Source organism: Tachysurus vachellii, chromosome 15 (genome assembly GCF_030014155.1).
Source record: "Tachysurus vachellii isolate PV-2020 chromosome 15, HZAU_Pvac_v1, whole genome shotgun sequence".
In the NCBI taxonomy this organism is placed as follows: Eukaryota; Metazoa; Chordata; class Actinopteri; order Siluriformes; family Bagridae; genus Tachysurus; species Tachysurus vachellii.
The window spans coordinates 19,449,240-19,462,069 of NC_083474.1; the positions used below are offsets into that span (position 1 = coordinate 19,449,240).

General features: G+C 39.5%; 1 protein-coding gene across 5 annotated transcripts in view; it reads right to left on the reverse strand.

Annotated features, from left to right (window-relative positions):
- The window catches only part of stard13b (StAR related lipid transfer domain containing 13b), a 113,308-nt gene that overhangs the window by 49,108 nt on the left and 51,370 nt on the right, over positions 1-12,830 (reverse strand). Inside the window, exon 1 of one of the 5 annotated variants that reach the window (XM_060888103.1) lies at positions 5,937-6,296. The exons of 3 other annotated variants lie outside the window; for them this stretch is intronic. In XM_060888103.1, coding sequence (XP_060744086.1) covers positions 5,937-6,048 — 112 coding nt within the window. In that variant the 5' untranslated portion in view covers positions 6,049-6,296. Of the gene's footprint in view, positions 1-5,936; positions 6,297-12,830 lie in introns of those variants that run through there. One more of the 5 variants, XM_060888104.1, reaches the window with a different exon arrangement.

Below are 12,830 nucleotides of genomic sequence, written 5' to 3' on the forward strand. Positions count from 1 at the left end.
CTCGCAAATTACACGTCCAAGAGTACTGGGGAAAAAAGAAAATTCAAGCATTTTTTGAAAGAAAGAAAGAAAGAAAGAAAAAAGAAGGAAAGAAAGAAACTTCTTTGCAGCTATATTAATAAGACACAAATGGGCATAGCACCAAGTTAAACACATTCCCCTCCCTCGTTACCTGACTGGCACATACCACTCACGGTACCAGACAAAGAGCACGATTCAGTTTGGTAGGTTTAGCTGCCCATCATTCCTGAACCAGTCCATATTCTTTCCTGCTGCACGTGCAGCCTGGCACCAAGCTGTGGGCGAGGGTCATGTTTTTCCTCTCAGACACTTTTAACATGTTTACGCACACGCTCTCTAAAAGCATCACACAAGATTTCATTTATTGGCTTTAAGCTCGTGCAGACAAACAAGGAACGTTCTGTGCTTGTGGTGTTCACTGGAGCAGGTAGACTCTACTGACTGATTTGGAGCGACAGATTATATCAAGAGGAATAACTTTTTACATTTTTCACATAAGCCATTTAGAGAACTTTTATCAGTTTATCTGTGATTAGTTCTATGTCTGTGGTAATTTTATTTTTGGTAAGGAAAGCTTATCCTGATCCAGAAGAACCTTGTCCAGGATGTCTTTGTCTGCTGTAGCTTTACAATTTCCCTTCAGTTAGGGGTAGTGGTGTCTCAAATGGTTAAGGCTCTGGGTCATTGCTTGGAAATTGGGGTTCACGCCCCACTGCTGTCACTGTTGGGCAATTGAGCAAGGCCCTTAACCCTCCCTGCTCCAGGGGCGCTTTACCATAGCTGCCCCTGCGCTCTCACCCTAACCAACCTCCTGACAGAGTTAGAGAGTTAGAAAAGGTTGAAGTGGAAGATCTCAAGTGTCCTGCACAGAGCCCTGACTCTGACTCGATCCCACTGAACACCTCTGGGATGAACTGGAACACCGAGTAGGACCCAGACTTCCTCAACCAACATCAGTGTCTGATCTCACTAATGATCTTGTAACTGAATGATCACAAATCCCCAAAGCCGTGCTCCAACATCTAGTTGGGAAAGACTTCCTAGTAAAGTTTAGAATAATAATAAAGAGGGAATAAATCTGCAATACATGTGCGTAATGATCGGATGTCCACATACGTTTGGACACATTGTGCGTGTGTGTGTGTGTGTGTGTGCGTGTGTGTGTGAATGTGTGTGCGTACAAAGCATCTGAGAGCATCTGAATATTTCAAATAACATTATTACTGCTAGAACCAATATAATGATACCAGCAACAGGATCAAAATAGTTCAAAAAGCATCATTTCTCAAACAGAATAAAACCAAAACATAAATAAAAACAAAACATTTTATGTGTTTAAAATGTGATAAATGTGTTTTACGTTAAAACAAATTTAGCCAATATATAAAATAGCACTGATTACACAGTAAAGCTTTTTTCAAAGGTTTTTTCTTTTGATTCCTTTTGCTTGACCTGATGTATAGTTTTTTAAACAGTTTTGCATGGTGTTTAGTTTTATTTATTAGCATTAGCTAAGCTAGGAAGCTACCTAGCTACTAAGGTTAACTAGCCTCCTGGTCAAAATAGCTAAAGCAGCTCTTTAGCAGGTGCTATCTGATATTAGCTTCAAGCTATCTAACTAGCTCATGTTAAGCAAAGATAATATAGTATTTTGGATGTTATGTTATGTTGTGTTGTGTTGTGTTATGTTATGTTGTGTTATTGAAACTAGCAGCACGTTTTAATGTGACAGATAAAGAAAATGTGGCACCTGCTAGTATTTATCAGTCTGTAAATGTAAATTCTGTCTTTGGCATGTTTCCTTTTATTACCTCAAGCCCACTCATCTGTAATACTCTCAGTAAATGTCATGAGAGGTTTAGACAAATGAACCCACAGAGTGATTAAAAAGAGTGCTGGCTAAGTAAAAATGGATCAGAAAGCTCTCCAAGAGCACATAATCGAGAGGGCATTGCCAGCGTCCCAGAACACAGCCATGAATTTAAACCAGTCTGAGTGCAGAGACAATCCTGTGCCAAGTCTCTCCTCATCTATTTACAGCAGCCAATGACAAATAGCTGACAGCTCCAAGAATTAATGTATGTAAACATGGAAGAGAGAGAAGGCCACCTACTGCCTGCCAAAAAACGAACATTCCACATCTCTCTCTCTCTCTCTCTCTCTCTCTCTCTCTCTCAATGAATATATCACACACTTTCTCTCTTTGTCTGTCTCTCTCTCTGTTTAAGTCTCTCTCTGCCTCTATCTCTGTCTGTCTCTCTCTGTCTCTCTAATTATATCTGTCTCTCTCTGTATGTATCTCTCTCTCTTTTTCTCTCTGTCTCGCCCTCTGTTTGTCTCACCATGCCTGTCTCACTCTCTTTCTGAGTCTATCTCTCTGTCTCACTCTATCTGTCTCACTCTTTCTCCCTTGTGCCATCTCTCTCTGTCTCTCTCACTATCCTTGTCTCACTCTTTCTCTACTTGTCTATCTCACCCTCTGTATGTCTCTCTCTCTCTGTCTGTCTGTCTGTCTCTCTCTCTCTCTGTCTCTCTGTCTCACTATTTCTCCCTTGTGCCTTCTCTCTGTTTCTCTCTCTCTCACTCTTTCTGTCTCACACACGTACATTAGGGACGTAGGTGTATACGAATTCTCAGATAACGTGTTCTTTTTTTTAAAAGACGTGAGCATCATGACTTCATGTCAGCACAAGTCAGCGATCAGATATACACGAGCAGGACTGAAAAACAAATTTGAGACCAGTTATGAACTTGACGAGCAAAGCCAAACACTGAAGATTTTAAGAGCCAGAATTCACACTCCATTTCTGATCCTTCTTATATTTCTATATTCCCCTGAGGGTTTTTTTTCCCCAGTGATTTCTAGTGTTCAGGTTTAAGCCACACGCTTCAGATTTAAATAATGATACAAATATTGGTATTGTGTTACAGCACTGAAACATATTCACTGCCATCAAAATGCATTTGGTCCAGGGGGTGTGTAAACTTTTGCGCTCTATATGTTTCTCGAAAAATCAAAAACACACAATCTCTGTATATAAATTTTAGAATCTAAAAAAACAACAACTGAACCTCTTAAGGCTCCCAGATATCCAAGGTAAGCGAGATGCATGTATTTCCCTTTTTTCATATTCATAGTGCTTCAAATTTGATCGCATCTTCTATTGAAAATCCTTGTGGAACCTGGTGAGAAAAAGGTATCAAGAGAGCTGCTGAAAAAAAAAAGACAAGTATAATATTTGTCTGGGACGCGTCTCACACCGAGGCGGCGTGCCAGATACAAGCAGCAGGTGCGTTACATTTCGCTGCTCTGACTCAAAGCAGCCTCGCAAAATATTTTCACAGCTATCTCCAAATTCCAATTGATTGAATAACGCATTTTCACTGTCAAAAGAAATCATTTTTGTGCAATTTCTCCTGACTGCCTTTTTTCAGGAGGGCACTTTGTAACGTAACTATATTTGGTTAAATGACCTGTGTGTGAAAAAAAATAAGGTGATGAATCATTTCCATAATCTCTCCAACATTGCTGCGTCACCTTTAGCACTACCGCCGTGACAAAAAGAGGTTTTTAACCCATTTAGTGCTCCTGTTTACGTATACTATAAGTTTTTTTCAGGTGATGTTTATGATGTTCTTGGTCATATCACAGCCAAAATAGGCTTTCAACTGCTAGAAGCACTTTACTGTAAATCTGCTGTAACACCGCAGCAACTGTGTAAGGAATAAATTACTTTTGGTTGTGCTTTTACAGGAAAATAATCAGTGACTAAGTGTTACGTTTCTTATACATCAAAAATTTGCTAACAATCTTTTATTAATGAAAGAATGCAGCATACTTTTTCTCCATTTACCTCAGGTCAGTTCTTGTTATCTCTTATGCTATAGCAGCTACAGACAGATGTTATTTCACCTTGATTTTTATTGTTTCATGAAGTTATTAAAACAAAATTACTACCTTATTACATTAATAAGTAAAACCAAAGACCGTTACAAAGAGCTGATATTAGAGACTCCTTCCAAAAAATGCTACTAAACATCAGAGGTGCTATTTTATTAAACATACACACACACACACACACACACACACACAAAGAATATTCTGGACAGATCGCAGTCAAGATTTCAGCAGCACTGATGAAAAAGCTAGTGAGCTAGACGTTTCACTTTGTATTAATAAATGAGTAAAACAAAAACAATCACAACCATCAGCAGTGCAGTTGTTTGACTGAGAAACACTTAAAATGGTTCTACAACAACAAGGAGCCTTTTTAGAACCTTTAAGAACCCTTAATTATCCAAAAAACCTGTGAAGAAAAAAAAAGGTATATATACGTGTATATATATATATATATATATATATATATATATATATATATATATATATATATATATATATATACACACACACTTGGGTTGGTGTGTGGTCTAAAGTCCACACTTTGGTATTTTATTCTAAATACCTAGAACCATGAATTTTACCAAACCGAAATTCTATAACTTTTTGGACTCCTTTTTTGAATTAATGAGTAATAATTTGAAGCTTGTACCACATACATTATTGTAACAGGGTCCTATAAAGGGTCCCTAAAGGGTTCACTAGATAACTGCAGGTTCTTAGCCTCTTAAAAGAGTACTGTACTAGTTACACTGTAGTAGGGTTTTAGGGGTCTAAGTTTAGAGATCTTTTTTAACTTATAGAAGGTTTATGAATGCGGTGTGTGTAAGGACTTACTCAGACTCAGAAAAAATATCTGCAGTTAAAAAGTGTATTTTTAAACGTGATCACATGGACAGGAGATGGAAAGGTTCTAAAAAGGCTCCTTGCCAAGAACTCACCAAATTGCACTGACTGACATCTAGTGGTCATGTAGAAATGCCTTTCTATTTTAGTGCACTCATGGTTTTTTTTTTAGTTTTCCCTATTAAGCATGATCACAAACACCATTACATATATAAAAGGGGGACGTGGTAGCCTAGTGGTTAAGGTGTCAGACTACTGACCAGAAGGTCATGAGTTCAAATCCCAAGTCCGCCAACCTGCCACCGCTGCACCCCTGAGCAAGGACCCCTTAACCCTCAGTTGCTTAGTTGTATAAACTGAAATAAATTGTAAGTCACTTTGGATAAAGGTGTCTACCTCATGCCATTAAAAAGTCAGTGTCAGCCTCAGATCCATTGTTAATTACATCTATTTTAATTTATCCTTCCAAATCTACCAGAAAAGGTGCAATACACTGGAAATTACATAAACAAATAAAGACAGTCAAATCACTAATCACACTCAGATCCAGTTTTGATCCTGATAGGATTACAGGACAAGGTTGTCTGAAATGAAGTGTCTAGGAAAAAGGCTTTGCTGTACTCCACCTCTGCTTAACGTGCCTCTAAATAAAACAAGCTGATGGAGCGACTGTGCCCTGAATCATAATGAATGACATGTGGGTTAAAAAAAGGACACAATTTTCCAGTTCCTTCTGCAACACTCACTCAAGCAAGGGATCATTCCATCCGAATCATATCTCCTAAGCATCCTGCACGAGCCTGGGTTTGTTTATGAAGGTGTATGTGATGTAGTGTTCAGTGGTCAATAATGTGCAATATTTTAGTTTCATTTAACACTTTATTTCTCTGCTGTATTTGACACTTGTGACATTTACATGCTTTAGTCACCAATGAAGTCTGTTTGTATTCATTCAGTAAGAAAGGTAAGAAATAAAGCTGCACTTCACCTACTATTAATGGTTCCAGCTTTATCTTTATGCCTTTACAGTAAAGGCACAAAACAAAACATACACCAGCAAGCAGAAGTACAGCAACTTCCTGATCATATGATACACAGAGTGTAAAAGTAACCCTGTAGAAATGAGCGCATGATGAGTTTATCATATCCGTATGATTAGTGCATCACCGACCTGCGAGTCTCCTCTGGCGGCCCTTTTTGCCCAGTAAAGCCCAGGCTCTACATGTGGAGTAGCGGAGCTGCTGGCTGAAGGAGCGGCGCAGTTTCAGCTCACTCGCTGTCATGGTGAAGCCGCTTCACTCCTCCTCGCTGTCGCTCCGAAAGCGCTCGCGTGCGCCTAAAAACCCGCATGACTCCGCACTGACCCGCACTCACAACACGCCGCGGTTCTCGCAAAACACACGCGCAAAGCCATACAGTCCGTGTGGAAGAGCGAAGGGAAAACCGCAGAGGTGGATTATCCGAGTAGGAGACACGCGAAACGCCTCGAGCTTCAGTTTCTGAAGTTTATTATCCAGCCAAAACACACACGCTTCTCTCTCTCTCTCTCTCTCTCTCTCACACACACTCACACACTCTCTATCTGCCTCTCTCTCTCGCTCTCTCTCTCTCTCTCTCTCTCTCCCTCTCACACACACTCTATCTGCCTCTCTCTCTCTCTCTCCCTCACACACACTCTCTCTCTCTCTCTCTCTCTCTCTCCCTCTCACACACTCTCTATCTGCCTCTCTCTCTCGCTCTCGCTCTCTCTCTCTCCCTCTCACACACACTCTATCTGCCTCTCTCTCTCTCTCTCCCTCACACACACACTCTCTCTCTCAATCTCTCTCTCTCTCTCTCTCTCTCTCTCTCTCACACACACACACACACACTCACTCTATCTATCTGTCTCTCTCTCTCTCTCTCTCTCTCTCTCTCTCTCACACACACACACACACTCTCTATCTGCCTCTCTCTCTCTTTCTCTCACGCACTCTCTCTCTCTCTCTCTCTCTCTCTCTCTCTCTGCCTCTCTCTCTCTTTTTCTCTCTCTCTCACACACACACTCTCTCTTTTCTCTCTCTCTCTCTCTCTCTCTCTCTCTCTCTCTCTCTCTCTGCTTCTCTCTCTCTCTTTCTGTCTCACACACACTCTCTTTCTCTCGCTCTCTGCCTCTCTCTCTCTCTGCTTCTCTCTCTCTTTTTTTCTCTCTCTCTCACACACACACACACTCTCTCTCTTTTTTCTCTCTCTCTCTCTCTCTCTCTCTCTCTCTCTCTCTCTCTCTTTCTGTCTCACACACACTCTCTTTCTCTCGCTCTCTGCCTCTCTCTCTCTGCCTCTCTCTCTCTCTCTCTGCTTCTCTCTCTCTTTTTTTCTCTCTCTCTCTCACACACACACACTCTCTCTCTTTTCTCTCTCTCTCTCTCTCTCTCTCTCTCTCTCTCTCTCTCTCTCTCTCTCTCTGCTTCTCTCTCTCTCTCTTTCTGTCTCACACACACTCTCTTTCTCTCGCTCTCTGCCTCTCTCTCTCTGCCTCTCTCTCTCTCCCTAAAAAAGTATGTCTTTTTTAGTGAGAGAAAGAGAAGGTGTTGAATTTATTTCAAGTGATATATTTTACATATACTGTATGTAAGTAGACATAGAGAGATCTCTGAGATCATTGTGTCTGTGAAATCGATGCACCATGTATCGCTTTTAACTGATTTCATCTCCTGAAGCTCAGGTAATACAGATGTACAGGTGATATAATGACCCACACCTGCCTTCCTCCTATTTAGGGTCTAATCCTGAATTAGTTTATAAGAGAGTGATTGATGCATTTTACAGGCTTCACATGTAATCTACACAGCTGAAATGTACACAGAGACCTCCTGTTTCAGCCTAGAAAGGAAACAGAAGGCAAATGGGGAAGGATATGCGTCATTTTAATGTGAGTGATATCTGGTGTGTTATTGCCTAAACGCTGTTTGTACGTGATGCACTCTGTAATCCTCATCAGAAATGATTTGTTTGCTCTCTAAGATCATGTTGCCAATCGCTCTGCAATCGTTTGTCTCGGCTGTATTCTGTAATAGAGTCATCTGATGGAAAAACCTCCTGGGAGAACACGGATGGCATCTGACTCGCCTCCATATATGAGTCAAAGGTCAAAGGTTGGGGCCAAACATTTCCCCTCATGTGGGATTTGCAATGGAATGTTTAGCTTGGAGACACCACCGGCTGGTCACTTAAAAAAAAAGAAAGGTCAATTCGATTACTTTAGCTCTGTAGGTTTCAATAGGACATGCAGAGTCAATACTATATTAACTTATCTGTAAGCACAAGGTTACACGGTTAATACCAAGATTTGGAGTGTAGGAACATGCAACTCTGTCTCAAAATACTGTATATAAGGCATTAGAACAGGTATTAATTGTTGGCTGTGAAGTTTCTTCTAATCTAAAATTGTTTTGCTATTCTAAAATTTTTAGCTGTGCACTTGTCTGTTAATATAATATTGTTAGCCATGAACTTTCCTGTTAATATAATATTGTTAGCCATGAACTTTCCTGCTAATATAAAATTGTTAGCCATGAACATTCCTGCTAATATAAAATTGTTAGCCATGAACATTCCTGCGAATATAAAATTGTTAGCCATGAACTTTCCTGCTAATATAAAACTGTTAGCCATGAACCTTCCTGCTAATATAAAATTGTTAGCCATGAACTTTCCTGCTAATATAAAATTGTTAGCCATGAACATTCCTGCTAATATAAAATTGTTAGCCATGAACTTTCCTGCTAATATAAAACTGTTAGCCATGAACTTTCCTGCTAAAATAAAATCGTTAGCCATGAACAGGTTTTAATTGTTGGCTGTGAAGTTTCTTCTAATCTAAAATTGTTTTGCTATTCTAAAATTTTTATCTGTGCACTTGTCTGTTAATAAAAAAATTGTTAGCCATGAACTTTCCTGCTAATATAAAATTGTTAGCCATGAACCTTCCTGCTAATATAAAATTGTTAGCCATGAACCTTCCTGCTAAAATAAAATTGTTAGCCATGAACCTTCCTGCTAATATAAAATTGTTAGCCATGAACCTTCCTGCTAATATAAAATTGTTAGCCATGAACTTTCCTGCTAATATAAAATTGTTAGCCACGAACTTTCCTGCTAATATAAAATTGTTAGCCATGAACATTCCTGCTAATATAAAATTGTTAGCCATGAACTTTCCTGCTAATATAAAATTGTTAGCCATGAACCTTCCTGCTAATATAAAATTGTTAGCCACGAACTTTCCTGCTAATATAAAATTGTTAGCCATGAACATTCCTGCTAATATAAAATTGTTAGCCATGAACATTCCTGCTAATATAAAATTGTTAGCTGTTCGCTGTCTGAAAATGTAAGATTGTTCACTGATAGTTTTAGTCATAAGTGCTAACATAGTACAACTATACAATAGTAGACTACACAAAACAGTGTCTCAATACAATCCAGATGAAGTTCACCTCAGATCTAGTTGGTAAGACAGAAATATCTGAGGTCAGCCTGACAGAGAAAGTCCTCCCCACTGAGAACTTGCAGCTTTCTATTTTGGGCTCTGCTTGCTCGGTTGCTCAGTGCAGCCAGACCGCAGGACACAGAGTAGTGCAAAGCTCAGCTCTCGTCCACCCAGACAACCTGTCTCATTCGATCAGAGAACCTGACGAGATCTCAGAGCTGCACATCACAGTCCTGTCAGCGGCTGGACTCCTGCCTAGAGTGTCCATTAGTGCGGCCTTCAGCTCGAACATTTCCATTAGACAACGTTAGATACGTCAGCCACAAACTGCTCGTGATCTCCACATCATCTCCACAGAAAGTACTTGGTTAAACAGATATGTTGAATTCTCAGTTCTGATTGGTCAGAAGGCATTGATTCATTTTCAGGTTTATATTAATGTACTTGTTGTAATAATTGTCTTGTTTCTAGAGCAACACACACAGGGACTTATGCTGATGGTGGACCTTCCAAATGAACATGTTAAATAATTTGTCACGACATTGACATGATGGTTTCTGTAACTTTTATAGAACTTTTTTCAGAGAAACAAAACAACCATTGATTATTCAAAGAACCCTTAAAGAACTAATTCTAATCTAAGAAGAATGTATAGTATGTGTTAACTGGCTAGAAGTGTGGAACAATCTCTTCATTCATTCATTCATTCATCTTCTACCGCTTATCCGAACTACCTCGGGTCACGGGGAGCCTGTGCCTATCTCAGGCGTCATCGGGCATCAAGGCAGGATACACCCTGGACGGAGTGCCAACCCATCGCAGGGCACACACACGGTCTCATTCACTCACGCACTCGGGACAATTTTCCAGAGATGCCAATCAACCTACCATGCATGTCTTTGGACCGGGGGAGGAAACCAGAGTACCCAGAGGCACGGGGAGGCACGGGGAGAACATGCAAACTCCACACACACAAGGTGGAGGCGGGAATCGAACCCCGACCCTGGAGGCGAACGTGCTAACCACTAAGCCACCGTGCCCCCCGGAACAATCTCTTATTGATTATTATTTTATGACTATATACAGTTTTAATTCAGCTTAACTGTCTTGGATCTTGGAACTTTAAGGGTACTTTTAGTTCTTTTATAACCAAGTGTTCTTACCCTCTACAGGGTTCTACCTGAAAACATAGATAGCAAAACAATTGTTTCTTGGTTTTGAGATACTGCATTTACAAGACGAGTCTCTCGTGCTAACACTTTGGAAAAGTCTGAAGGAAATTTTTCCACGTTTTCAAATGGTTTCTCTTAAATGATTTGAGTAAAACAAAGTAAAGAGATGTGCAAGGAACAAATGTATATCGCTGCTATAATCTAAGTGATAACAGGAACTAACTAGGTTAATATTTTGTGGATTTCAGAGCATGAAATTTAACTATAAACAGATCAAATTTATGACCGATAATAAACAATAAACAAATGTTAATCAGAAGCATCTAATGCATCATCGATTTTTGTGTTTTATTACTTTCACAAAGGTGGTTTGTCAATATTGTATTTTTTTTAGTGCAAAGCCACAATTAAAGCAACTCGATAAAGTTTGGGACTTGCATTAAAAATGTTCATGATTGACATTCAAATTCATAAAAATCAATTTATATTGAAAGGTACAAAACAACTTTTAGCTTTAAGCTTTTTTTTTTTTTTTTTTACAAAAGACGTTTAGCCTTTTTGAATTACTCAATTCATAAGAAATCAAACAAAATCTCACCAATGTTAATTTTTGCAAGCTTGGAAGGTTTTTTTTTTTCACCATTATCATGGCGACATCTAACAAGTACATGGTATCGTCCTTCTTTGATCCTCGATGTTCTGCACCCCACAGTACATAAGCTATGGACTGGAGTTATCTTAGAGAAGATTATTATGGCTAGACTACGGCCTCTAGAACAGACACAGAGGAAGCAATAGTTGACGTATAGGCAGGAAGTGGCCATAAGCATGTGAATGACTCTCCACTTCATCTCACTGGGGTTGCTTGTTTTGGCACGACCCAATCACGCATTTATCTGTTCTCCAAACAGTGACAAACTCTTTGAACACACAGAACATTTCTTTCTCTTCTGGTCTAATTAGGGACGCAAACAAGCTTCACTGTCACTTTATTTCATTTGATAAAGCTTAGAAAGGAAAAGTGAGCTGTTTCTCAGTTTCCTACCTATTGCCAGGATATATTCAATATATAATTATTAAAGCATACAATCAAATGCAAATGTATGCATCATCACTGGATTTGGGGTAAAAGTAAAAAGAAAGTAAATAAACTTTAAAGGATTTAAAGCAATAGCAGATTTGGAGACATCTCCTAAGGTTCTCCTATTGCTATAATAACACATTATTGGACCTTTTCTCACTCTCACTCACTCATCTTCTACCGCTTATCTGAACTACCTCGGGTCACGGGGAGCCTGTGCCTATCTCAGGCGTCATCGGGCATCAAGGCAGGATACACCCTGAATGGAGTGCCAACTCATCGCAGGGCACACACACACTCTCATTCACTCACACAATCACACACTACAGACAATTTTTCAGAGATGCCAATCAACCTACCATGCATGTCTTTGGACCGGGGGAGGAAACCGGAGTACCCGGAGGAAACCCCCGAGGCACAGGGAGAACATGCAAACTCCACACACACAAGGCGGAGGAGGGAATCGAACCCCCAACCCTGGAGGTGTGAGGCGAACGTGCTAACCACTAAGCCACCGTGCCCCTGGACCTTTTCTATTCTACAAAATAATAATTTCCTTTTGTTCCTAGGGGTGAAAACTTTTTGCTCTTAGATATTGTAATTGCTGGCTTGCTGGCTACATTCCCTTTTTTTGCAATACACCTTTAAGTCACAGGATTTCATATTTCTTAGTGCTATTGAAAGAGGAACATAAAGTCAGAAGCTGGTTTCATTCATACTGGGATTAAGAGGAACTGGTAGACTCAAAGAAAGCTTTAAACAAGTCAAATGAACTCCAAACCAATATTTATAGATAGATAGATAGATAGATAGATAGATAGATAGATAGATAGATAGATAGATAGATAGATAGATAGATAGATAGATACTTTATTGATTCCTGAGAAAATCAAGCATCCAGTAGCAACATATAGAAAAACAAGATTATCACAACATAGTACCTCCCCACCACCAACCAAACTAATTCTCAGCAATGAAACTATAAGCAATTTCCTCCTCAAATCCTCAGAACTCCTAAAAAACATAAAGCACCCTGCTAAAAAAATATATTAAAAACAAATTGATTATAAAGTGTTAAAACACTGGCTGGTTCTATGTAGAACCCTACAACAGTGTTATGCTGTCTTTGTATTCCAGCTAGAACCCTTTTAAGAAGGTTAAGTATACCTAAATATAAAAGGAACCCTAAAGAACCATTGAAGAACCAAAAATCAGAGCAGTTTATCTACATTAGACACACAGGACAGGTTCTAGGTATAAAATAATGATCAGCAATGAAGTTAGTACCTCACTCTTATCCAGTCAATAACTAGAGTTAACCAGATAATGTAGAATATTTCT